At 41.0% G+C, this 27843-nt stretch overlaps 1 protein-coding gene across 2 annotated transcripts in view; it reads left to right on the forward strand.

The window, feature by feature from the left end:
* pex14 (peroxisomal biogenesis factor 14) overlaps positions 1-15065 on the forward strand; it is a 44144-nt gene extending 29079 nt beyond the window's left edge. Inside the window, exons 7-11 of one of the 2 annotated variants that reach the window (XM_034590105.1) lie at positions 1135-1237; positions 5320-5417; positions 10790-10881; positions 12747-13206; positions 14540-15065. In XM_034590105.1, the coding sequence (XP_034445996.1) occupies positions 1135-1237; positions 5320-5417; positions 10790-10881; positions 12747-13206; positions 14540-14563 (777 nt within the window). In that variant the 3' untranslated portion in view covers positions 14564-15065. Of the gene's footprint in view, positions 1-1134; positions 1238-5319; positions 5418-10789; positions 10882-12746 lie in introns of both variants that reach the window. The other variant, XM_034590106.1, reaches the window with a different exon arrangement.
* Positions 15066-27843: the final 12778 nt, after the last annotated feature.

The raw sequence follows: 27843 nt of genomic DNA on the forward strand, positions 1-27843 counted from the left end.
CTGGTCGCCTGGGAGGTGGGATTCCCTGGCGGGACGGCACAGGTTGCTGTCATGTCACTGGAGCGTAGCGCCAGTCGCACCATATGTCCAGGCTTCTGCCCATACTTTATTTATGTTATAGTGCACCTTGTAAACATCACACTCACAGCAACCCACTTATTAATTACTACGTGTTGACACTCATTTAATCTATTTTTCTAAAAAGTGTTTATTACTTGCGCTGGTGTGTCTGCTTGCCACCTGAGCTGGAGAGAAAACCTGGCTTGGCTGTGAGGGATTAAGGGATCCTTATTCAGCCTTAAAAACCAATGATTTTCAATGCAGTTCAGTGGGGACTATGAACTGTGGGGACACGGTTACTTGGACATTCTTATTTTGGGGAACTTGGCTCTGCACGCACACAAACACAATCATACACACTCATACATACAAGCTGCTCATCTGGGCATCACTCACACTGGATAACAAACACCCTCATTTGGCTGTCAAACGTACATATGATTTGGTGGAGCTTTGTTTATTCAGTGGAAGAGAGATGATAAACAATGTGACATTGTTTTTGGTTTTGGACTATTTTCACTGTTCACCACCATGTTTTTCCCTGTAGGCTTGTTTCTTGCTTTCACTGTGCCATTCTGGGTGTCATTCATTTAGATTGCTGATGATGTGTTTTTTAGTGTCTGCTACTTTAATTATAGATCAGTGTGATTATTGACAAAAAAGAGAGAAAATTCAGAACCCAAAGTTGTATGTTCAAAGGGCTGTTATTTCCAACCAGGGGTCTAAACCCCAACGATATTTCATTTCCAATGGTTTACAATAGAGAAAAGCAACAAATATTTAACATTAATTCTTAATAAATAACTTCAATAGCTAATGAGTTTTTCAAAGTGTTGATTAATTTTCTAGTTGACTGATGGTTTCATCACAGATCTGTACACATACCTGTTTCAGTTGTTTGGACACTGTTTAAATATGTAGTTAATCATGCAGCTTAGACAATTAGGCATTAGTCTAATAAAACAATGCCTTTGACCCTCCAAGGCCAAGTATAGGTGGCCTTGTCTTTTTCTCATTTCTCTGCGCCTTCCCACTGAAGAGAAGTGTAATTTTGTGCCACGCTTTTAATTGCAGAAATACATCCTTCCCCTCATTATGGGCAGCCGAGAGGACAAGAAGCATCTGCAGAGGATGGAGAGCAACATTGCGGCAATGAGTGGCACGCTGACACAGACAGGTGAAGATTAATATCTTCATCACTTTCTCCCTCCTTAACATTTTCCCTCATTTATCTGTCGCCAAAATCGGGGGGCCCTGCACGTTTTTAACAAATGACGCTGCTGTCATTTCGCTTTAATTTGAAATTGCTTGTTTACTGTCAGGCTCGGGCTCAATTAATTACGTTTCGCTGAAAAGCTCTTAACCTCGGAATATTAATGAGGAGTTGGGAAATGACAACTTTTCTCTCCTCCACCCATCCTCTCTCACTCCCCCCCTCTTCTATCCGTCTCCCCCTGCACCAACTTACCCCCCACCCCCCCATCTAAACCTCCACCACCACCATCATCATCATCCACCCTCTTCCCCATAGGTGGTGAGAAAGTTCAATTTAATTTTGTGTATGTGTTTGCGTGAGTGTGTGGCGTGCGTGCGGCGTGTGTGTGGCATGCGTGCAGCATGGCACTGTGTGGCGTCTGGGCTCACCACTGGCCCTTGTGTGATTAAGTGTACGGTGACAGGTGCGGCTCCCATGTTGGACAGGTGAGGAATCTCAACCTGGCTGTCAGACATGGAGAGTGGGAGAGAGCGGTAGGGAGAAAGATGCTTTCCCAGCTCTTTGTCAGTATAATTAAAAATCCAGGGAGGCGTAAATGACGGAGGCACTCTGAGAAAGTTTGCTCTTGTTAGCTGTACTGTTGAACCGGAGAGTGTTTTCACCAATCCACCTTTGAGATGGACGGCCTGGCAGAAAAGAAAAAACGTAATAAAATTGAATTATAGGAGTAATCAATTTATTACTCAAACAAGTTTAATCAAAGAACTCAGAGGCCTAAAATACATTAAGAATAACAGGTAACGACATTTACTCAAACATTAAAAGCATTTGAATCTGAGTTTAGTGTAGATTTGAGGTTTGCTAAGTATTTACCAAGTGCTCCACAACATGATAAAAACAGCAATAAAATAAACAAAAATTCAAACAAAGATCATTTTTTCCCCCCAAGTTTAATTTAGAAGCAGTGACTGACCTCACAACATTTTTTTAATTTCAGTCTCTGGTATCAAAGGCCACCACCAGATGATCTATGATGGCACACAGGCTCATTGGGAACTTTAGTGGCATATATCATAATGTATGTCTGTGTTTGACTTTTTCTTCTTTTAAATATGAATAGTTAAATACAAACTAAGATTTTAAGACAATGGATTGCCTGTTAGATTTCATGAGATTACATTCATGTGTGAATTTATTGTGCCCACCTGTTTGTTTGAGATGTCAAGCAAGGTAAAAACTTTACCTCAGAAGTTTTTCCTGCCCAAAATGAGTGTTAGTTATGCAAATCTCTCATTTGTCAAATGATTAACATTTTTATAATAGATTTGTTCTTGTTATTGCAGAAAAACAGTATCAACTAGTATTACACCTGTTTATAGGAGTTTTAAACAGTAGATAGGAAATAATGAGCCATACATGAGTCATAAGCCTGTGTGTTTTAAATACAGTCATTCTTTGTTTGATTTTCAATCATCTCCTTATTAAAACAAATAGTTAAAGTTTACATCCTCTGTCACGGACCAACGTAGTGTAGATGAAAATAGTGCTGTTATCATTTTATCCAGCCACGCCCATGCTATTGTTGTCTTGCTGGCAGACGTAGGTGGAGGGTTAGAATTTGTGTGAGATCGCGTGCGAGGTGTGCCACCCTAAATCTGATTAACAAATATATGCTCCTTTATGGTCATTTTCTCCCAACTATGCAAACACATTTCTCCGGTGTATTTCACTACCAGTTCTTACTCTACTTATAAGTATTTGGAGATTTGCCAATGTACAAACCCTGTTTTGTTTGCATGTAACGACAGGATTTCACAATAAGAGTCCTCCTGTGTTTGCAGCGAGTAGGTGAGCCTCCAATGGGGAAAAAATAAATAAAAAATCGTGGGTCTTTTCTTCAGCCAGTGTGGGGAACTAATTTGCTATGACTGCAGTAGCCAAGCTGCTATTGTAGTTAATGACTGTTGTAGTTAACAGTTTGGGAGAGGGGTTGCAATTACATCGAGAGTTTTCTCCCCCTGCTTTCCCTTTGTCTTCCTCTCCCTCTCACTCCCTCTCTCCTCGCTGCACTGAGTAATAGCGGCCGACTGCCTTGCTGCTGCCAATTGCTTGAACCCCCTTTTGTTAAAGTTCATGTATTTCTCTAGTGCCGGGCGCAATGAGGTGATGTATTCTTTTGAATGGGGACTACATTAGTCTCTCTCACCAGCCCCAGCTCGAGAGTAAGGGCCTTGACTCCCATTATGATTTGCCTACAACTTCACACAGACAATTAATGAATGGATCTTGGAACTCCTTCAGCGGAGCCAGGCTGTAATGGAATTGTGCGGCTGTTTGGGCACTCTTTGTCGGTGGGAGCCATATTGGTGACCAGCTGGCCATTAAAGACAGAGACAGGCCTGGACATATGTAGTGTACATTATATTGAGGTATTTACTGAATAATTTACTGAATACACAATGTGCGCCCTCCTCACAGCAGCTGCAAGCCTCACACATCATCTTGTCTCTGATTCTTTCTCACTCCGTCTCTCCTCTTTCTCTCACACACACACACGCTCTCACACACACGCACACATCACAGCAACAGCCGCCTCTTGATTCATGCCTGGCCAAAGTCACTGACTTCATTATTTTTGGCTCCATATCTGTGACAACTATGGATAAGAAGTTGTGCATTTTTGTCAAGTGTCTCAGCAGTACAAAAGAGTCAACTTTATGGAGAGACATGAAAAGGGTTAGTCTGTGAACTGCTTGGCTGAAGGGGCTGAAAAAGCGGTGCCAATGGTAATTCAGGAGGTACGGCATTACAGGCTGGCAGACTGACCCACGCATCTGGATAAGCTGTTTTGTGGTGGGGTGGAATCGGAGAGTAATAGGGCAGCTCTTGGCTTAGCGTGCACACCCTGTCACCGTAACACCTTTTTAAGCAGGGATGGCCGCGGTATTTTAGTTTTATTGCCGTCCTCAGAAAGCTTGGTCACACTCTGCATCACAAACCGAGCAGCGAACTGTTTGCACATTGTTTTTTCAGCCCCAACCAACGATCCTGCTCAAACCCGTATTCTGCAGGATTCTGCGAGTATGAAAAGATCTAACGTTTCAGCACCCCACCTATATTGATACAACTCCACCCATTTAAACACAGGTGTCACTACAAGTTATTAGTGTCTTTGAAAGATCAAATATTTTGTCTGTGTTGGTTTTTCAAAAGAAACACAGCCTGTCTTTTGTACTGGTTAACGTGAGGGGAGGGCTCTTTACATCCCGTCCAGCCGGCTGCAGCTCAGGCTTTTAACCATTGGCCCGACAACCTCAGTAGTGGACCGCCACAATATCTGTTGATGTTAATCCTATTAGGCTTGATTTAACACTTTACACGCCCATGATTTATATGAATGTTTATTGGTTTTCTGTAATATAATCAGCTCGGGGAAACTTAATGCATTGTTTGGTAATACACGCGTGACTGGAAGCAGGGGGCAACAAACTGTGCCTGGTGTTATTTGAAATCATACACCCACATCCAACACCAACACTTGAACTAATTCAATCTTCAAAGTCAATGGAAAAAGAACAATATTTATTAGGATTAGGGGGGACATTTTGTCTGGCAGCCTCCTCCCAAATAGGAGCCTTGTTTTTTCCTTTGTTGATCGTTTGAGGATTTAAGATGCATTAGAAGGCAGTGTCTGGGTGGATAATGGAAGGTTAGAGACTGTTATTTGATTTAAGTTCAGACACTAGAGATTAATATCTCCATCCTATGTGCCCCCCCCTCCCACCCTCCCACCCTCCACCCTCAGCGCCTTGGACCAAAAAGCTGCGACTAAAGTTACGGGGTATTAGCTTTGATTACAATTCTTAGAGGACAGCTTTGATCAGTAACATGAGTTGAATCCCATCAGTTCTGTCATCTCTGGAAAGAAGATATTCAGTTTTGCGCCACCAAAACAAATTAATCACACAATCTCACTTCCTTTTTTAAAAAAATGTTTTCAAATTTGCTGAATTTCCCATCTGTTCTTTTGCCTGTTTCCACAGTGAGCCAGCTGCAGCAGACTCTGCTCACTGTCCAGGAGCTCCTGATACAGCAGCAGCAGAAAATCCAGGAGCTCTCGAAGGAACTGACTTCAACAGAGGTAGAGCAGCCACCCATCTCATCAGCAACTGGGCAGCCTTCACTGTTCAATTTTAACTACAACATCATTGGTTTTACTTAAAACTCTGAGCCACTTTTTCTTTCTTTGTTCTACTTTCTCCTTCAACGCGTTCAGTGGATTCAAAATTACATTTTCAGCAGTAGTTCTTTAATCAATGCAGATACTGGACAAAGTGCGGACCCCATTGGTGCCGACATTTCCCATTCATGTTTGTCTGAAAAAGGCTTATGAAATTCTCTTCATATTCAACCATATACGTTCTGGCAGGTTATGTCTGTTTTATAACAACATTACTATCTCACTTAATAATTTTGTTAAAACTATTAAAAAATAATATATCTTACTGCAGGCAAACAGAAATTAGATGAAACAACTTAACTAGTTTCACTTTCCTCTTCAGTCGTGAAGAGTTTGCAGACTGTACCTTTTTAGAGTCTGTTACATTGCGATTGATGATTTGAGGGAAGCTCGACAGGCAGTAACTCTGAAATTACAGAAGAGCTCAGTAAACGTAAAGTCTCAGGTTCAAATCTCCAGATTGATGAGGAGAGAGAAAAGGTTTCCTGACGACTCTGTGTACTAAAATCTCTTTCGCTGCCCTGAGTCATAACGACCTGAGACAGACAGCCTTATTATACTGTATATCATCAGAACACAAGCTGCAAAATAGTATGGTGCATCTCATCATGGGACCATAATCTTTAACCGTATGGTCATTCCTCTTCGCCTTGATTTTTATAGACAGTGTTCATAATCTACTCAGAATTGTAAGTGTTTAGGTGAATCGAACTGAGCGATTGTTCTAAAAACTTATGTGCGAGGATGAAATGTTTCTTGCTTTTACGACACCACTCATAAATCATTTTATGATCTCTGGGCTCTTAAAAAGTGCCTTGGAAGAGACAATCTAAGACAATATTTTATGTCCACAGCTGTTAAGCACACGGGTGTTTCACTGTAGCATCTGGATATTGCGGGAAAACATATGCAGCCACATCTGCTTCGGCACAAACGAGGAAGAAAAATATGAATCTCTTCCCCTGGACAAGGTTCATAAAAGACTGACAACTCATAGCTAATTTTGTGCTGTTTCAAGTTCCCAGCCACACGGTCTCTCTGGTGTTAAAAGCAGTGGAAGCCCATATCCGCACGTGTGGATACATGGAAGAGATGATCCGATTTGATCTCACACTGCCGTGAAACAGACCAAGCTGCGGTGTTGTCTCAGGGAGAATGAAAAGGGATGTTATTTCTTTTCATTCGTCATCTCCAAATCACAGATTGGATTAAAAAGTGTCTACTTCATTTGCCATGAGTGCCTAGTTGGACAGCAGTAGTGTATAAAAAGTATATTTCACATCAAAACACCCATTAAACAAATCATAAACTCTGCTTTATAGCTATAGCGTTGATCTTAAATTTTCCCTGCGAGCCGGCACAAGGCCCTCTGTTGTCTCGGGCCATGGGGGAAATTGGGAAATTGTTTTCAGGTCCGTGATATTTGATGAGAAACACATGTTGGAGCTGGCGAGCTACTTATCATTCACCGTTTGTGGCTTTCGGGGTTTGCCTCACCACGCTGCTCAAAGTGCACCATGCTTAGCAATTATACCTCTCAACACGGAAATGTGCCTTTAACCCGAAACACATGGAGACTTCTGTTTCCTCAGCTGCTAAGTAAACATTTCTCGTAGTTTGGAAACCGCTCAATTGCGGAGTGTGTTTACTGTCCCTAAACTGGGGACCTCATCATGGAAGTGAGTTCAGACAAACTGACTCATGTCCACACACACACACACACATACAGAGCACACACACACACACACAGAGCACACGCTGATGCTGCACATTTCCAGACTTTAGCGCCCGGGACAGTTTCTCTTTTTCACCATTTTCTCAGCTATGACGACTCTGTCATGAAAAATGCTACTGTTTTCTACCGCAGGTGTTAAGGAGAGATTTGCCACAAGATGATTCATCCCTGATGTTAAACAGTGAGGTCTATTTTTGCGCCATTATCATCACAAATCTGACTGTTAACTGTGTTTGCCCCGCTGTCTAAACTCACTGATTGTTCTTTTTATTAGTGGATACTACAGAGAAGATTAGAAACCGCCTCCTTGCTTGCGCGAGACACTGCCAGTGGGAAAGCGCATAAACAGAGTGAAATCAATTGCATTGTACCAGTGTTTCGACTCAAAAACTCTCCTCTGGGGACTTCCTTTTGAAACTAATTCCATCATAAATATACATGTGTTACACGAAAACACACTGTCTGCCGGCGGAGTAACTGTGAATTAATTTGCCTTCAGACTCTCTTAAACAAGGCTTGTTAAAGATCCTATCTTGTTGCTAATGGTCCACAGGCATTTATCTTCATTTATCCAGATGCGTTGCCGTCCTTGGGTGCTGCTGCAGTTGATAATCTTTTTTTCTTTGCCTGTATGTGTCTGTGTATATCTTTTTCCCCTTTTTTTTCCCTGAAGCACTTAGTTAACCAGTAGAAAGAGGCTGACCCCAATCACACCCAGGCACCCACCCGAGACATATTAGTTACAAGGCTTTTAAACCATTTAGAGGAAATCTTTACCAGCTTAACCACCTTTAATGGTATTTACTCAGTAAAAAAAACATACCCTGTCAGTACAATGGTGCTTGATAATGTAAGGTTTTGGGTTTGGCTTTGGTTGGTTAGTTAATTTGTTCGACCTCCACCCCCATGACAGGTGTATTTGGAGGTGTTTTGTTTTTGGGTTGTCAGTCCGTCTGGCCCAGTTGTCACAAGCGATATCTCTGGAACGCTAAGAGGGAATTTCTTCAAATTTGGTACAAACGTTCAGTTGGACTCAATGATTAACTGATTCGATTTTTGTGGTCAAAGGTAAAGATCCACTTCCATCCCGTTCTTCTGAGCATGATGTATCATGAATTCAAGGGATTTCATCACATTGGAAGCAAGCATTCACTTCAACTCGGGAATAAAGAGATTAACATTGGGGTCAATGTCACGGTGACCTCATATGAACAATATGAACTTTTTCAGGTCATGGTTTTTAAGCTCTTTATGACAACCACTTGATAAACAGAAAAACATTTTACAAATTTGAAATATGTTTTATACCTCATCACTGCAAAATGTAAAAATATGAAAGTAATATATCTATAAATATTTTACTTTTGTTATATTGCTATTGATCTTGATTTATCACCCGTTCCCATTCTCTTGTTTATTACTGATACAATTGTTGTGAGAATAATAATACAAAGGTTAAGGTCTGCATTCTAATATGATCATCGCTGTAAATAACCCTTAAATTATTCTATTTGTAATCAAAGCTGCAAATTTTTTTCAGACGTCCATATTTTTGATCACTGTGTGCAGTCCACTGGATAAGCGTTGCCTCCTCTTGTAAAGTCGGCATGTGTTCTTTCAATCTCTTCCCTGTCACTGATAGCCCACCACTCAGCCTCCGCCTAAGCACCTACTGCACTTAACACAAGATTCTTACACAATGTGTGTGTGTATAAACACTGACATAATGTATCTGAAAGCTGAAATTCAGTCCTGGCCCAACATTTAATTAGGTTTCCTCAGACTTAATTAGACATATGTCAGAGGTAGTGTTGTGTGACAAGCCTTGATGTGAGATATTATATGGTGCTGCTCTGTAGATAATGCACATTATGGATGTAGCTAGCGGTTAACAATTCTACTCTAGAGCCTGTTTTCTTGCATGAAGTGATAGAAGAACATAGAAATCCTCACATTTCAGTCATTTGGAGAAATCTTTTTTTCCTCCGCTGATTTGTGCTTTGGAAGTGTTTTAGCTCGGCAATTAATTTTTTTTCCGATGTAAAACTAGAGAGAAGCAGAATCCAGCGTTATTATAGCGCTGCCTTGGGGAGGCAAGGGATTAAGATGGTTCTAATGAGGTGACGACTGTAATAAGAGTGTCTTCAGCTGGCCTCCAATGCACTCCCTCTAAAACACGGCTCCTTATCAGCGAGGTTTAGGAACCGATAAGAGCCACAAAAAAAACCCTTCCCCTCCTCATCTCCTTTTCTGTCTCCCCCTCACTTCTCCTCCTCTTGCCTCCCTCCTTCCACTGTAAATGAGCCTGATCCCTTTCAGATGTGATTCAATTAATTTCTCTTAGATTTAATTACAAGCAAAAGAGTCCAAGTTATCCCTCTACCCTCGATAGGGGGTCCACGCTTCCTAACAAGCTTCCTCTGGTGAGTCAGGAGAGTCTTAATTACAGTTTTTACTTTTCTTTTATCCCACTTTTCCCCTGTCTTCTCCCTTTTTCTCCCACTGGTCCCATCATTCTATCCTCCTGCTCTTGCACATGTGTATGCTCTTTATTCAGGGATGGACTCAGAAAGGGGAGCAATTAAGTACATCACTAGCTCCCAACCATTTTGGCTCTATAGCCAAACAATGCAGAGTCATGACACCTTGTTACAGGTTGCATTTTTCAATGTAGTTCAATCAACGTCGTTTGAATAGCTTTAACATTTCTTAAGAAGTAAAACCACTGGAAAATGCAAAAGATTTTCTAAAGTCAAAAAAGTGACATGTTCATTTTGGGCCACTAAGGTCTCCATTTTGAGTTGTTAATTATGTTGTGATCCATTAGTCAACATGTCGTTGCAGCACTTATAGCTCAGTTTTATTGTTGCATTTATTGGCGCTGCCACGTGATCTTTTTTTTTTTTTTTTTTTTAGGCCTTTATCAAAAGTCATCATTTTATAGCTCCCCCTGTCAAAGTCCTGCCTATCCCTAAAATAGTGCTGCAGAGACAGATTTTCACCAGCACTTTGCCATTCAAATACTTTGCTTTTATACCCTGTAGCATTTCAAGCTGTGTGTGCGTGTGTGTGTGATAACACATGCCTTTGATAAAAGAACAAAACAAACTGCGAAGCTGTGGTCTGCCTTCATGAATGTGGCCTTTGTTCAAGTTAAAGTCATTATCCAAAACATTGGACACTGGCTTAATCTTTTCTAGATAGTATGGAAAATTATGTAAAAACAGCATGATTCCCACACTCTGGACATTCGGAGCAGTTGAGGCCATAGAGGTGACTGACGTGTGAATGCTTGTCTTCCTTTCTGCCATCGCCAGCATTTGTGAGGTCATGGTGTTGACTACAGAAAAACATGTGGCTTTTAGCGTTAGCATTGACCATATTTGTTTACCTTGCCGTCTATGACCTTACATTTATTACATATTGTTGAGAATAGAGGAGCATAGAGTTGTTAAAAGATGTATATTGACTTTGTGTTGTGCCACGGCACGTGACCTGAACTGTGCTTGTGTGTGTGTCACTTGTGTTTTTCCTATAGACCTCATCTTCAACCAACCGCATCCTGGACAACCAAACAATTGGAGAGCTAAAGCAAGAGATAGTCTCTTTGAAGGGCTTACTGCTCAGCAGGTAACAGAGTTATCCATGCCCTGTCACATGAAAGTGTGTGTTGCTCTCTCTCTCTCTCTCTCTCTCTCTCTCTCTCTCTCTCTCTCTCTCTCTCTCTCTCTCTGTGTCTCTCTCTCTGTGTGTGTGTGTGTTGAAGGGCCTAGAACATACTGTTCACATGCACTTTAGAGTTCCTGAATGCATTTGAGCCGTTTGACAGTGTTATACAGGATTAAAGCGTAATGTGTTATAAAACTACTCTTTACAGAAACTGGGGTTTCCACATAACCGCTCTTTTACATGACTCTTGCCTTGTATTTGTCTCTTGGTTTGCATATATTAATAAGATAAACTTATAATAATCATTATATTACTATTATTTAATATATTTATTATATATAATAAGAGCCAAAAAAGCCTTTTGATGACTGTTTATGTTGAACATATAAGTCAACTGAGACTGTAAATCTTTCCTCAAAGAACACTTACTAATTTTTGCGGTGCTTTCAGTTGTTATCACACTACTGAAGTACTGAGGGTTCATACGAGGTGAGATAATCCCTCTATTTGAGCGATAGTCTCCAGTTTATTTAAATGCTCTGGAAAAAGCCTGTAAGTTCAGCTAAGATTTTCTTTGTCATACTGTGTATATTCTTCTTGAGCTCTGACTCTAAATCTCACAAACACTGTTCAAATAGTAACTACACAACAGCCATTATGGTTGCGTAGTCACTTCTACATTACAGAATTGTTGTAGATGGCCCGAAAGTTTGTGTTTGTGTATGAATGAATAAAATAAAAGAACACGTAATGTCACATTGCTCTTCCAAATTGCACACTTAAAGCATAATCATTAATCTTGAAGAAGTTTAATCTCACAGGCACTAGAGGTTATAATACTGATTGCAGCGTTTCTTTTACTTCGCAACGTGCCTCGGCCTATTAGCATACTGCAGGCATCAGCTGCTCTTCTGTGTTTTACTGCTTTTATTGGTTAGCAAGATAACCGCACGTGCATAATTGTTCCTGTGCAACTTTCACTCATTTTATGAGACAAATATAAAACCGCAACAAGAGAAATGATGTATGTGCACTAACAAATCAACTGTTTCCCGATCAAACACAAATACTTTAGTTGATCATTTCATTCACTTACACGTTGATACAAGATGTGAGACATGTTTTGTCACTAAGATCTTATTGTATAGATCTCACGCAGCTTTGTTCCTCAATCTAGTCAGGTGCCGCCTGGCTCAGTCGGGCCCATTAGCATGCATGACTATGTATCAGTGTCTGTAATGAAGTCTGAAGGAAGAGTGTACATCAGAAAACCGGCAAGGATGAAAATTGCCTCAGAACTGCCTAGTTGAGGATGTTTTGTTCCCCCCCTACATTCTAATCAGTAATAATCCCTTTGTCATTTGCTTTCTTGACTTCATCTGGATTCTCACAGTGGCAATGGCTCCAATCACAAAATAAAGTGTCGGTATCACCATCTGTCTCCAAACTCGTTCCCTTTCTGTTCAAATGATCCAAATCAGCTCCAAACATTTTTTTTTTTCCAACCACTAAGAAGCGCTGATCCCGTTACGACTCAACGTTGTCCTTTTCATCTTAAAAGCTGCAGTGAATGTAATTAAAAAAATCTTGGAGCATCTTTAGCAGGTGTGATGAACATCTGGCTGTTTGGGGGGGGTGGAAATTCTTTGCTGTAATTATGAGAATTACATTGGATGCTTTGTGTGCGTCGGTGCATTTTAAATGTTATAGATTTAGTTGTGTGGTTGCATTCTGTCAAATCTTAGGAAATGTGTTTTCACAAATTTTTATCACTGAGATTTTTTCGATGAGGTGATGATCAGCTCTCATTTCCCTCCTCCCCGCAGGAAACAATTCCCCTCCACTCCCACTATTCCTAAGATCCCCTCATGGCAGATTCCCCTGAAGCCACCTTCAACATCCAGCTCGCCGTCCGTTAACCACAGCAGCAGCGACATCTCCCCTGTCAGTAATGAGTCTGCCAGTTCCTCCCCTGTCAAAGACGTACATCACAGCCCTCAGGATGAACTGGCAGGCCCCGATGGAGCCCATGTTATGAATGGAGATGCCTGCACCGTGGGCCACGGCACGGCGCTGCCCGTGGACCTGAAGGACCAGGTCCGCATGGAGGTGCAGGGGGAGGAGGAGCGGAAGGAGGAAGAGGAGGATGATGTCAGCCATGTAGAGGAGGAAGAGGAGGAGGAGGGTCTGAGCATGCAGACAGAAGATCGGCGAGGTGGGGATGGACAGATTAATGAACAGGTGGACAAACTGAGGCGACCCGAGGGTGCCAGCAATGAGAGCGAGGTGGATTAGACAACAGCACAAAAACACTCTCCAAACACCACTTCCTATCTCTGCCGATGGCTTTGTTTCAATCTGCTCTCCGCTCACACTGGCTCTGTTTGTTTTTTATTTTTTAAATCCATCTCCACTGTCTCTTTCCACTTGTTTCTCTAACATCTTAATCTCGAGCAAAATGAGGAGTAGGCATGAACGTGAGAAGATGCAAAACGGACAAATATTGTCGAGTTGATTCATGGCTTATCTCAATTTGCTTTTCGTCATGCACACGAAATGACTGCATGCCGAGCTGAGTACCATTTTGTGATGTTACCGGGAAATGACGGGCAATAGGCAAATCAGAGGGAGTTTAGAGGGTTCATGCAGAACTAACCATGTAACCGACTGCCTTTAATTTTCATGATTTGATCAGATAATTCACAGCTGTGCGTTGGTGTCCTTGTAATTGTACTAAGGCTTTATACAGACCAAAGAGGCGACGCTGCACAGAATGTCTCTGCTGTCTAGTGCAGCTGTGGGTCAGGAGTCATATGTTGGTACTTCAGTCACAGAGTTACTGTGAGCTTCCAGAGAAGCATTAACACAGTTTGTCTCCCTGGTGATGGCAATAGGAGAGGACACGTTCTTCCAGGGCCGGAGCTTTTAGCCTCTTTTATGTGTCCTTTCGCATTGGTGTCAGTCTGTCAATAATTCACAAGGCCAGCAGGGTGGCATTTGGGTGAAATAAAAGCCCTGAAATTCGAGATTAGAATGTGATGACGGGCTTTGTTCCATGCCGGTGTCAGGGTGTTCATAGGCTCAAAGGAGGGGAAGATAAATGTTTTTTCCCCCGCTTTCGTTTTTCACTGAGGGCTGAATTGTACATCTTTCGTGAGTGTGTTTGTGCGTGGCAGACGCTGTCTGCTGAGCTGTATCTGTGTCTCCAGCAGGGCAGCTGATTTGGTTTGTGAAGTATGTTAATAATCAAATGATCAACAAATAACAGATGTATTAGTTCATGCAGCTTGAAATGTCAAGGAGGCTAAAACTGGAAATCTAATACAGAAAGCCCAGTTGCATTGTATTATTTTCCGTGACAAACCCTCCGGTCCAAATTATGTAGGGCCTCCTACAGTGAGTAATCTTTACAGAAAACGGCGCCGATATTTTGTAATTAAGCTGCAGTAAGACAACGAGGGCTGCCACAGATGGAAGTTGCACAACTTGTATCACTTTTTTTTATCTTGGTGTGGAGGTGGATGGGGGAAGTTAAAAAAAAAAAAAAAAATACCCCATGATTGAAAAGGAAAGCAATAAATGAATTCTTGACTTATTGAATTACTCACTCTGTCTCCAGCTAACAAGAAGAGTCCCTGAGTGAGAAGGAGGGATATCAGCTCTCGTGCCACTTCCACCTCCATCACACGGCCTGCATAGGAACACAGAAAAGGTAGAGGGACACTGAACATTTCTGTGTGACAATGGTCCTAATCTACACATCGTTTTTAGTTGTGTTGATGTACTTTGTGTTCAAAGTTTCAAATGATGAGACGACAACAACGCTGCAGTGTCCTGTACATGTTTCCTTTAGTAGAAACACATTTGTGTGGATGAATAACTTAAAAGAAGTCAAGGTTCGAGTGGTGTAACGCTTTTTAGCAAAGTGGTTTCAGTCATTGTTCCTTTCTATAAGCTGAGTGTTAGCCAGGAGTGTACATTACTGTCACAGATTTGGTTTATACATATTCTAAACCAACTGAACACACATGCTACTGACTAACCTAGTATTACTGCAATTATCCTGTTTATGAAATCCTTTTTTTTTTTTTCATTCAGTTACTGTTTTCCATGTGTCTCCTCAAGTGTTTATGTTGAAGTATACACAGTTAAATACTTGACTTCCAGTAAAAAAATAAATAAAGTGCTAATTGTAAATCCTAATAGAGGAACATGTACCATCTTTGAATTTCCATCCATTCAATTAACGTTTAATGAAAGAAAAATAACAAACATAAACCTCACGCTGAAAGTTGTTGAGTTGTCACTTTTAACTGGGTTGTGTTGTTTTTTTGTCTTTGCTTTTAAATTGATCTGAGATGTTTGTGTAAATGTGATTTTTCAGGGGAAGGAAAGTTTTCTGCAATATTCATATCAAGTAAATTTGTACAATTTCTTGTTTTTGTTTGGCAATAATAAAATCAGACCACGCTGTCATATTTGTTAATAAATTTGAGCCTTTTACAACTGAGCCTTTTGGAATAAAGAAAACTTGAATAATCGAGTGACTCACATCAAAAGGCCGGAGAGGTCAGATAAATCTTTTAGGTTTCTGAGCTACAGATTAGAGTGCTGCAGTTCTTCTGTGTACAATCCTAAACCACACAGTAGTGATTTTTCAGGAAACATGACGAGGCAGGGACTTTCAGCCTTTTTTCAGTGTTCTCTCTCGAAATGAGTAAGTGACACAGTTATACATCGAACATGTGAAGATTTGTTTATTTCTGTGGGTGGATTTTCAGTGTCTGTTTTTCGGTTTCTGTTGTGGGAGTAGAATTTCCCATTCCATTTTGAATACATTAAAGAAGTTAAAGATAACACATTATCGGCTTATTTCTTGTAGTTTTTTTTAATTGCTTGGTTTTTAAAACTAATTATTTTAGCCTAATCCGACAGTACAGAATAATAAAACAAGGTGCATGCGTAGTTTTAAAATGTTTAAGTCGCCCCTCTTGCATTTCCACCAGTGAAGCCGTGTTGTTGCCTGTATCAGAAGGGTTCATCCTATTCATTTGTCCACAGCAGTCTCATCTTCACGTTGTCAGACTTTCATCAGTCTATGCTGTTCTGTAATTACCAGCTACAGCTAACATGCTAACTAAGCTTCAGAGCAATAATTCAAAACTGCAGGTGAGTTTTTTTTAATACTACTAATGCTACATAGATTCATAGTTTAATGCATTTTTTTATTGATAACTTTACTTGAAACGAAATTGGCATGCGGTATTGCTGTATTATTTTATTCCACATGTAACTTTTCCTTCTGAAAACCTTGTGCCTACATTACCCAAAGCGCAGCTCAACCCTTTACAATTCAGTTGGAGAGTTGTGTTATGCATAGTAGTGGGCTAATGTAACCTCAAGCCACCAGCCCATAATGTTTTTGTGTTGCTCCTTCTAAAGCCACAACAGGTTTCATACAATTTTCTTCACAATTATATTGCTGAGAAAATTGGTGGAATTCCCCTTTAGCTCAGCCAATAGTCTTTGAGATCATTTGTTGGACTGACAGTTTGCTTATCTCTCAACCTCAAACTTGGATTAATTTTAATTTATAGCAAAGTTTATGAATGTGTCTGAGCTGGTGCCTCATTCATGTTGAGAAATGATTCTCAGAATCTCAGCCTCAGTCATTTATTGTAATTTCTTGCAACGGTTGGGTTACTGATGATTTCTTGAGACTCCCAGCATTGATAGAGCAGCTAATCACAAACTGTGACGTTTGTTTTCCTATTACGCAGTTTTGTGTGCTCTTGCCGACAATGTCCCACTTAACATCCTCATCCTAACAAAGCTGGGCTGAAAACGATGGTTCTTCCTTTATACACATCATTATGAATATTACCATATATTATCAGTTGTATGAATTTAATTTATCAAGCTCCTAATGATCAATAGTGTTTCACATATTGATGAGGTGTATAAACTTCTCAGAGGTTCGATAGCACATCCCTTTGTAATCCATTAACCTCTCCCTGGAGTTCAGGCCAACCTTAGATTTATAGGGACCTACTGTAATAAATCCACTTGTACATCATTTAGTGTCTTAGGGGATTTTCAGTGCATTCCTGTTCAGAAAGCTGCATCTATCCTTCCCTCATATTCACTTCCACATTTTAAGACTCTTAACAGCCTCCACAGCAGTTTGCATACCTTCTGAGAAACCTTGTGCCTGTGTGAATCCACTTCCTGGGCGGAGTTGGTAGGTTAGACAGTAGCCAGCGCCTCTCAATGTGGTAGTGTAGTGAAGGATTGTTTGTCCAAAGCGACACCTTGGTTTTGACACCGTTTGGCTCCCCGGTTGGGAGCCTTAACCTCATCAATCTTGCTGCTAAACGGAGAGCACTCAATAGGATAGTGTATCGACGCGCTCTGAACTCCATTGTTCACTGGAACTGAGCACTCAGCAGGTTAGAGGGCTGAGTGTCTCCTTGGATCAATGCAAGGGTTGTTAGCCCATAGCAGCTAGTCAGAGGGCTACACCACTGCTCTGTCTGCACCGTAGACACATCATCTTTACTCTGGTAAAGTCCTCCTTCGGTCCTTGAGGGTTAATCCCTGTCCGGCTTTTGTTTTGCAGGATCATTTACGTCCTAGCAACACAGGTCAGGTTGCTCCATCCAACATGGCTTCCAGACATATGGGGAAATGTTGTAAAAGATTTGCATAGTCATGGACAATGCAGGAAAAGGACCCCTAAGGATGACATCCTCTTCCCTGTCAGATAAGATGCATGTTGCAGGCATCTGAGGTCATACTTTCATGTGTGAGTAGCCCTGTAGAACATCAGAGGTTTCTCTACTCATCTGGAAATATCTATCTTACTTTACTCTGCAGGAATCCTCGTTTGAACTGGTGTTATCACCATTTACAGTGAAACTAATGACCTAGTTTCAAAATGTTCTCATCATCAATGGGGATTGCCATTGACTTTCATACAGGCATTCATGTTCCCCAGAGGATGAATCCTTATAACATTGGTTATCCACCAACATTTTTTCTAGTGCCAAGACATGGTCAAGGTTTTCAGTTTTAAATATCTTAACATCTAGCTGATAGGTTGGCACAAGATTTTTCCAGATGATGCATTCATGTTTTCTTGACTTTTTCTTCACACGATGATAAGATCAACATTTGTGGCTTTTAGTGAAATATCACAGAGATTACTATCAGGAGTGCTGTGAAATTTAGCAAATGCATTCATGTTCTCCTAGTTTCCTGAGGATAAAGCAGTTTATAATTATGCCACTGTCATGTCAAGATCATCCAATACTAGTATTTGTAACCAAATAACTAAAAAATCATGACATTCTTATCACCCTTACTTTGTATTTAGATGTTAGAACTCTAAACTCGGATGGTGAAGATGATAAATGTTACACCTGTCATTGAGAGCCTGTTAGCATGCTGATGTTAGCATTTAGCTCAAAGCGCTGCTTGGCAGTACAGCCTGGCTTTGCCTAGCATAGCTGTGGCCTCTAGGTTTTGTTGAAAATATATTTATATTCATCATAATAATTCAACGGCCTATGCTGTTCTCTGAGTGACGCCTTTCCCCACTAGTGTTTTCCGCAGTGGAAGTAAGGAAGCATGGGTCACCTCCAGAAGCTCTCCACGCCTGTCTCTCTAAAAGCAGCTCACCAGCTCTGAGTAGCCGCTGAACCCTGGCTCCTTCCTGGTGAAAATGAGAACATTTGACAAGCCAAGGTCACCGGGGGGGGCTTTGCCTGTATAAGGCTTCAAACGCAGGGCCCCCGCGAACACTGCAAAGTCATAAAGCACTTTGTCATCGCTCGCTATATAAACTCTCAACAATCAAGTGGGATCACATTCCCCCCCTTCCACTCTGTGTGGCCTGTGTCACTTGATTTTCTCCTGGCGCTGTTTCAAATCCAAATGGAGTGTGTGAATGCTGGAAGGCTGTCATGAGCAGGGCTGTGGGGCCTCTTTTGAACTTGAAGCAAAGCCTTTACTCACCTTAGTGGCAGGTAAGGGAAGGCGCTGGAGACGAGCGGAGGAAAAACAGTGGCAGACCGTGAGGAGAAAAAAAACCCAGGGAAGTAGTCTCTGGCTGACAGTACTTATGAATGGCCCAATAATGAGCCATCAGGAGAATGGTGGCCAAGAGAACGTGAAGGAGGAGAAGAGGTAGAAGAAATGGCCGCCCTTGTGCTGCGCTGCGCTGGTGGAGAGCGGATAGGGTATTGTGAGGAGATTGGATTATCCAAGAGAAGACCTGTCAGCCTGCTGAGGGGCCGCGGCTTCAGGCGCCGCACGGGCAACAGGTGCGGCGCTTGCCAGCATTTGTGCAAATTAGACTAATCACAGGGCCTGACTGTGGAACACCTGAAGCATGCTAGCAGCCAGGTGGTCAGGGGAGGGGGGTGGGGGGGAAGGGAGAAGGAAATAAAAGGGGGTTAGAGAGTCGAGTGCTTTAAGGCTTTTTGCATTCACAGTTGTCCTCACATACAATATTTCACTTGGAACTTTAAAAACAAGACTGTCTGAATCCAGCCATGTTAGCAAGTCTGTGAGTTTATACTTACAGAGTAATTAACTAAATGCAAATGTCAGCATGCTAACAATGACAGTGCTAACATGCTGTTGTGTAGCCGGTATAATGTTTAGGGTTGTCATGTTCGTCCATTTTATTTCACCCATTTTGCATGTCAACAGTTTCATAATGGCGCTTAACACAACATGCAGCTGAAACTTAAATGATAGAATTTTATTAGCTTTGCTGGTATCTGGTCATAAACCAAAAGTGTCAGATCATCTCCCAGTTCATCTGGAAGGGGAATATGAAGATTTGCACAAGATGTCATGTCGATCCATCGAACAGCTGTAAAGACATTTCACTCAAAACCACAAATATGAACTCGGTGGAGAAGTATGAGGGGGAAAAAAAGTTTAGATGATGCATTAAGTTGATAATCAGATTCTGTGCTTCTCAAACTTTGCTAACAATCAACTTGTTTCTGTGAACAGTTCCGGAGAAATTTCAAAATGTTTCCTGGGCCTCTGATGAGCAACAGTCAATAAAGTCGTTGCCACGCCAATAAACACAGTGTTGTAATAAGATGAGTAAATATTGACCATCTAACTGTATTTTATTTCTGTTCCAAGTGTAAATATATTTTTTTCAACTGTATTCAAGCTCTATGTTGATAAACGTTTGTTTTCAAAACCTAGAACCTCAACATGCAAAATGTGCTTTAGCTTTCTCACTCTATTTCCAACCTTTCGTCCAAGTCCCATGTGAAATTTAATGTGTAAAGTTGGATGGTGGGGCCGCACATTCACTGACCTTGTCCTCCAGAATTGGCTTGGATTGTCACAGCGAAATACAATCCACATTTTCGTGCCTGTAGCGAGGAGGAGAGAGAGTGAAAAAAGTAATCCCAAAATCCCTCGGTGGACACCCAATGTCTTGTTTTGGAGGGTCTGCGGTACTCGCAGGATTCTTCTGGTAACAGAAACCCACACTGAATGATGGACATTTTCTATTATTAGCATCGGCAGAATCTTCCCAACCTTTGCTTCCTTCGTGCTACAAATATCACATTGCTGATGTATTCCATATTAAATTACTGAGTTTTAACTGAGCGGGGGGGGGGGGGGCTGTGCAGTGTCTGTTATCAACAACCATAATGTGGAAGATTAGCACACACATGATGCCCACCTGTTGCCCAGCTCTGTTTTCTGAAGGTCACAGCTGTGATACTGAAACCGGTCTTTTTAAAGGCTCGCGCGATGTTCATGGGCTGCTGGTGATATTTAAGAGTCATTCAACAGAAATAAAGCAGAATGTTAGCACACTTAACTTTAAATGTATTTCAACGGTTCTGTCGCAAGGTTACAAGACACACTCCTAAATTAGATTCTTCTACATTTCTCAGTATTTTTATGAACTCTTAAAAACAGGACTCCGCCACATGCTGTCCTGCAAATGCCACAGTTGTCACTTTTCTGTTTGACCCGAGCTATTTCAAGTTTACCCTCTCTCCCCCCCCCAGTGTCACCTTCATAGGAGCTGTGACATTATTGCCTCTTTCTGTCTCTTTCACAGCAAAAATAGTCAGCAAACTCCAGAAGAAGGTCAAAAGAAATGTTTTCATTCCATGCTGTCTCTCACAGTGGGTGATTATTAATTAACCACAGCTAACTAGATTTGACAATCATTCACTATCTGCACAGTTATTTTTGTCACTTAGTTATGAAAGGTAATTTTGTGGCTGTTAAGTGGTACTTTAACGCAGGAGAAAAAGATAATTTGAAAACAGCTTGAAATGTATCAATAATTTCAGTTCATGAATTTCATAGATTATATACAGCAATGCACGGTATTAACATTTCTTCTTCTCAAGATGCTGATGTTTTCAGTGAGGGAGCGAGTGAGTTTCGACCATTAGTTTGATCATATAATTTTGTAATTTGCACAATATGTCTATTTTGCTTCCACATTTGTGACCAAAACTTCATAATATAAGAGTAATTTATTGAGACAGATTTATACAAGTGTGTGAGTTAGCGCTTTGCACATTCAGTAAATACCTTTTTTTTTTAAACGTACAAACACACAAACCACTTTAAGCCGCTTCAGTAGAATAATTATCATAATTTTTCTTCTCCACAGAAATTATAGTCGAGAGGCTTCCGCGGCATTAACATAAGAATGAGTCACACGGCGCTGGTTTTACAGCTCTGTCAAACGCTGTCCGTCGTATGTTCCAGTCGTTGCCGCCGTGCAGAAACACCATGTTGAACCATTCCAGCTTATTGTCAGCCAATATGGCAGGCTTTTTCCCTGAAAGAAAATGATCCCGTTCCCCTCGGACTCGCGTCAAATCAAGCAAATTTACAGCTTAGCACTTAAGAACTTCTCCGTTTGCCAAGAACGAGGCAGCAGCAGCACCAGCAGCAGCAGCGGCGGCGGCAGGCCTCACTCGGCAGTTAGCGGTGCTGCTCTGTGGCAATTGAAGTGGAATGAGAATGACTGGCTTCTCAGGGCGCTGGGCTGTTGGATGTTTTTGCTCCAAGCTCTCACCTTTTGGATCAGGTTTATAAAGTGTTGAAACACTCCCACTCGACTGCGGAGACCTCTGGTCCAATTCTGAAGCAAACCACTTGAAGGGTAATGGCCACGTGGCTGCGAGCCAGACTGGATCGACTGTTCTGTGCACTTGTTTCTGGTCGCCGTCTTGCTACTAGTTGTTTGTTCTGCTGGCAAAGTCGTGTTTAACCCTGGGGATGACTAATCTGTGGCGATGGGCAAACTGGAGGCAGAGTAAAACAAATAGAACACAATGTTTGGTATTTCTCGGTAAACATTTATGTAACGGGGTTGACAGGAGGCTCATTTTTCACAAGCTGTTTAAAGGGCCGCAACACTAATCTTTCCACTGGATTCTGTTTGTGTTTGTAAGATGACAACTGTGTGTTTACCAAATAACATCTCGTGTTACATTACACCCCCCCCCCCCCTTTTTTTTTTGTGAAAATGTGTTCACTTTAAACAGAGCTCATGGAAATGCAGGAGCTATGTATGTTCCCAACTCAGCACGGTAACCGCGTTTATCTTTTGGGTGTGACCGCAACATCTGAGCTCGTGGCCAAAGAGATGAACGTACTGAACATAAACATCCATTGAAATTCAAAATGCACCCAGTGTTCAGTATATGAAGCCATCTCATCTACAGATATACACTTTATTTAATTCATTTATAGATTGTGTTCCGTGTTCCTTTTTCGGTGCGCGTGTGTGCGCGCGCGTCTTCTCTTTTTCTTTTTTTTTTCTACGATTTGTATGTGTGTTTGTGGAAGACGTACATTTTTGTGAATTAGGCGTCTAAGGCGGCCAAATGCACTGGCATGACAAAGAAATACAAAAAACGATATGTGTATTATATGTAACATAAAGGACTCCATTCAAGTGTGTAAAAATAAAGAATTTCAAATTCCAAGAAACACAAAACCATTTTAATGTCAACCTCATACTCTGAAGAGCTCAAGAGTCTTTCAAGAAAAGCTGTGACCTCAACACTTTTATATTATATAATGTTATTATATAAAATTATAGAGAATAATATTAGTTGTCAATGTTTGTCGTTAGCAGCAGTGAAGAGGTTTCTGCTCTTGTTCAAGACGCCGAATCTCTACCCGCTAACAAACTGTGACCTCTGTGCATGTATAGAAAAAATGAAATGAAAGGGAGAAAAAAAGCGCGGGGGCTGGGGGGGGGAAATCAACCTGCTTCATTACCACACCGAGCTGATCAGCAGTTTCCCGTACGGTTTGCTCAACCCGTCTCTATGTGAACAGGCCAGAGTTTAATCCAGTTTTTCAGGTTTTTGAAGTTAATAACCACACCGTTGTTTGTGTTCACTAACTGAATGTTCCAGCAAAACTGTGAGAAGAATGTTTTGTTATCTTTACGTCCTAACAGAAAAAAAGAAACGTGTTGAAAGACAAAGATTTCTAGATACACCGCCCTCTAAAGAATGTGAGATGTGTTTATGGAAAAAGGAGAAAGAAAAAAAAAAGTTACCCAACCAGAAACAAAACAAAGGTGTTGCACAAGAGAATAATATCTGATTCAAACCTGTTGAGCATATAGAGACGTGGAGCTGTGCATCGTGTTGGCTCTTTAAAAGATAATTATATATATTCGTTAATGCATGAAATCATGAAGGAAAGAGAAGCCAGTACTCGTCCGACCAGCGGTTGCTATGTTGAGAAGCTCAACAACAACCTAAATCTCTTGGTGTGGTTAGATTTAGAAGTGGAAAAAAATCAAACAGATGGAAATCTCTCGTTTCTGCAGATCTTTGCGGAGCAGCTTCAGTGTTTGATGTGTGAAACTATCTCATGTTACAACCCAGACTTTCCTCTGGAGCTCAGGTTTTAATAGTGATTCTTCCCTGAACATGGAAATCCATGTTATTATGATTATTGTAAACTCAAAGTTTTCTTTTTTCACTCAGTATTTAGTCTTGAATCTTACATTTTCCAAAACGTAGATTTTAGTAGAAATAATAGCTTTGTTTTTTATGTACAGTTCCGATATGTAACGATACAGAGTAACTTGCCTGAACGTCTGTTATAGACTTGAGACGACTGCGCACGTCAGGCTGTGATCCCTAATCACAGATGCTAAGATTATCCCAGACCCCAGTCACACACATTGAAGAAGAACAGAGGCATATCTAAACAGAGCCACACAAGGCAAAGCTGCATGTTCCTATGGCCCTGCATCCAATAAGGTCTTGTTAATGGTAAATTGGATGAGTGTGTGTCCAATTCTCCATTTCCTCAGAGGTGTCTAAGCAGCAACAGCTGCTACCAATGGCAAAGCAGCTTTTTTCACACAGCCCCCTTTTCCGCCTTGTGACTGGGGTCTTTCCAAAATAGGCCCATACACATGCAAAAATAGATAAATGAACATCTATTGCAAAGGGCAGCGGATTTAAAGAGAGGTCTACCCGGGGCAGAGTGCTGAAAGAGACGGGGGAAACATCTCATCCAAAAATGTGAACTATAAATGGGCCAATGAAGCAGTAAAATGAGCAGCGCGGCCATGTCATATATACTCATGCTACATGATATACTGCACACCTGTGAGGCGGCATATCAACCACAAGCTGCTCTGATGACAAAGATATGATACAAAGGCAGATGATTCATTTTATGCAAAAGGCTTTTCTCTATTTGCGGCTGGTGCCTCTTTTGTGTTGTTGAGCTGGAAAGACAGGACGAGGCTCGGTTATGAAACTTCTTGCCACATTTTTGACAAAATGATTTCAGTGTATGAGTTGAGCATTACAAAATAAATCGGCCTGTTTCAAAACCCCCAGTCATCGTGACCTGCAGACAGAGCTGTCGTAACATTCTGTGACTGTTTCCTTATTCTGTTTATTTTCAGGTGTGTGGAGAAAACATTTCTCAGGCTAATAGGTATTTATGAAGGCATAAAAAACTCTAGATGAACACATACTGTCCATCTCAAGCTTTTTTCAGTTAGGACCCTTTAATTCTTTTTCAAATGCATGTTGTGAAAAACACATTTTTATCATTTTGCTCTTTCTACTTTTCACTATTTTCCTATAGGGTTGATTGTGGAGATCAAAAAAGATGTTTGTGAATTTCAAGCATCCACATAGCACTTTATCTAGTAAATGTGGGTTTGATCACCTGGAACTTTGGCTTAGGCGAAGAAGAGGCGCCTATATTTGTTTAACTGTATGGAAAATATGTCAGAACATCAGAAAGTCCAAGTTGCCAGTTGTCATAACAACTTTAATGTTGACATGAAGTGTCGTTATAAGGTAAAATTTGTAATTACAGTAATCCTGACACAACATTACTCTCTGTAGTTTGTCTTTTTATTCCAAGTTAAAAGAGTCAAGTTAAGAGAGGGAGAGAAAACCTTTTCTTTATTAAACTAGAATTACCGCACTGGGGTTGTATGCCTCCACCAACCAGTGCTGTTTCCGTGTACATGTTCCTCCATACTTTTTATCCAGACTCATATAAGGTCACTGTGACCTTTACCTTTTGACACTGAAATCGAATCAGTTAATCAGCGAGTACATCAACTGAAGCAATCCTAAATCCACAGAATGTTGCAAACACAACACTAACACATTATCACCTTTTTATATAACAGTTGCATATTTCCACGTCCAACAGATATTGAGCCACGTTAGCGATAAAGTTGAGCCGTGTTTGTGTTTCCCGATGATTCACTTTACTTAAAGCTCTGTTTTGGTCTCTACCAACTAGGATAGAAAATATCTTTCTATTTAGCTGCTAAATGCGTCACTTTGTTCACCAGCTAGTCGTAGTAGTGTTATTAGAACAGCTTCCTATTGTGTGCAAACATAACATCGTAGTTCTGAGGAATTGAACTAAAGCAGTTGAATTACAGCTGGAAACCAGATGTTAAGGTGACAATTCTAATGTGACCCATTGTTATTATAAAACATGTTGTTCGTAAAGTCTTTTCTTTTCTTTAAATTCACATTGGTTATGTTTGAATAACTGCGACTCTACTCATTGTTATATTAGTGGAATCGTTCTACTTCAGTAACCATTTTAAGGCCCTGATGTAGGATTTTTGCAATCTAATGACAGAGATGTATTAATATATATTTAGGTATTTAGTTTTTCACAAGTGTATAATCACTTGAAAATAATAATACTTATTGTTTTTTACCTTAGAAAGAGGTTTTTTTCATCAGGAGCCCAGAATGTACCAACCAAACTCTGGCTGTAGAGAAGCACTTTTGTGTTTGTGTGGCAGCCTTCCGTTCTTCTACATGCGTAGGAGGGGAGTGTGATTTTCAGGTGGTTGCAATCTGCAACTTCACAGCTAGATTTCACTAAATCCTACACGTTGAACCTTTCACATACCAAAAAAGCCCAAAGTCGTGTGTAGAGAAGAATCAATTAGACTGAGGCGGGAGACAAACCAAGGAGGGAACAGTCTGTGTCAGTGATATTTGCCTGGAAGCAGTTTTTACTGACAGATGTGGTCTTAAGTGAACTATATTGTAGAAGCTCCTCCTCTGTAAAGTACGTACAGTCCATACAGACTTAGCCAATTAGCTTCGTGCCCTGACTGACTCTGCTGATGTGGAGCAGTGTTTTTGTTGGCACGACAACTGTGTCGTCAAATATGTTCAGAATGTAGTGGCAATGAGGACAGACGCACTGTAGTTATACACGTAACCACCTTTCTGTGCTGCCTTTATGTTCCACCAACATTTATAGCTCATTATAAATATATATCTAATGTGTGTATGTGATAATGCAAATATACAAACCTTTATAGTTATTTATAGTTATCGTCACACATCTGTACCTTAATGTTGTTTATGTATAATTTACCTTTAAATTACACATCCTCATGTCTACAACTTTCCTTTATTTTAAGAGTAGATATCTAAAGTTTTTCATGTTTAAACATCCCATATTTTGCCTCACACCACTAATATTTATAATTTTGTCAATTATTACATGCACACTGATGATGTAAGATGTGCATTTATTTTGTAATACATGTCACATGTTTAAAATCTTGGATATTTGGCTCATAATCCTAAAGCTGTGATCTCAGCTTTTCTTGTCATTTATACTAAAATGTCTCAGCTTTTCATTTCTGATCATGACATTCAATTGTGTTTATTTCTCTGCCTCAGTTTTTTAAAACTTTTTTTGTAGCCGCAGTGACTGACTGTCCTCACAGGTATTATTATAGTTTCATCTCCTCTTTTATGATAACTCTCTCTGGCTTCGCGGCTGGCACATTCTTCTCTCTGAGCTTTTCCAGCTCTCCCTCTCTGGCTATTACTGCGAGTTCGGGAACAGGCAGGCGGTGGGTGAGTCCAGGGCGGGCAAATCTCCATAAATCCTTCCACAGTGGATACCCTCCTCAGACTCCACTGTACAATATCTGTCTTCATCTAGGAGTGCACGGGCCCAGCCACCTGCTTTTCCTCCGTTCACCCCCCTCCCTCCACGCTTTGTGAACTTAATAAAAGCTGCCATTAAGCAGCGCTTCATCTGTTTGGGCCCTAATCTGCCTTATAGGCATCATGTGACCACATATGCAGTGCACACCTGTCGTATGTGTTCCCAGCCCCGCCTGTTGCCGCTCCACGTTGCACACACTCTCACTCAACCTGTTCCTGGCACATCAAGCGGCTGCGTGTCAGCGATGGCCGACATGTATGCACCCCCACTACACACATTGTTGGCACTGGCAATATATACACCGCGACTCTGAGATTTTTTTTTGGAAAATGTAGAAAGCGTGCGTCTGCTGAAAGCTGTGTTGTACTCGCCTTTCGACACTCAAAGACACATCGACACTGAAAACAGGCC

The sequence above is a fragment of the Hippoglossus hippoglossus genome, chromosome 7 (genome assembly GCF_009819705.1).
Source record: "Hippoglossus hippoglossus isolate fHipHip1 chromosome 7, fHipHip1.pri, whole genome shotgun sequence".
Taxonomy (NCBI): Eukaryota; Metazoa; Chordata; class Actinopteri; order Pleuronectiformes; family Pleuronectidae; genus Hippoglossus; species Hippoglossus hippoglossus.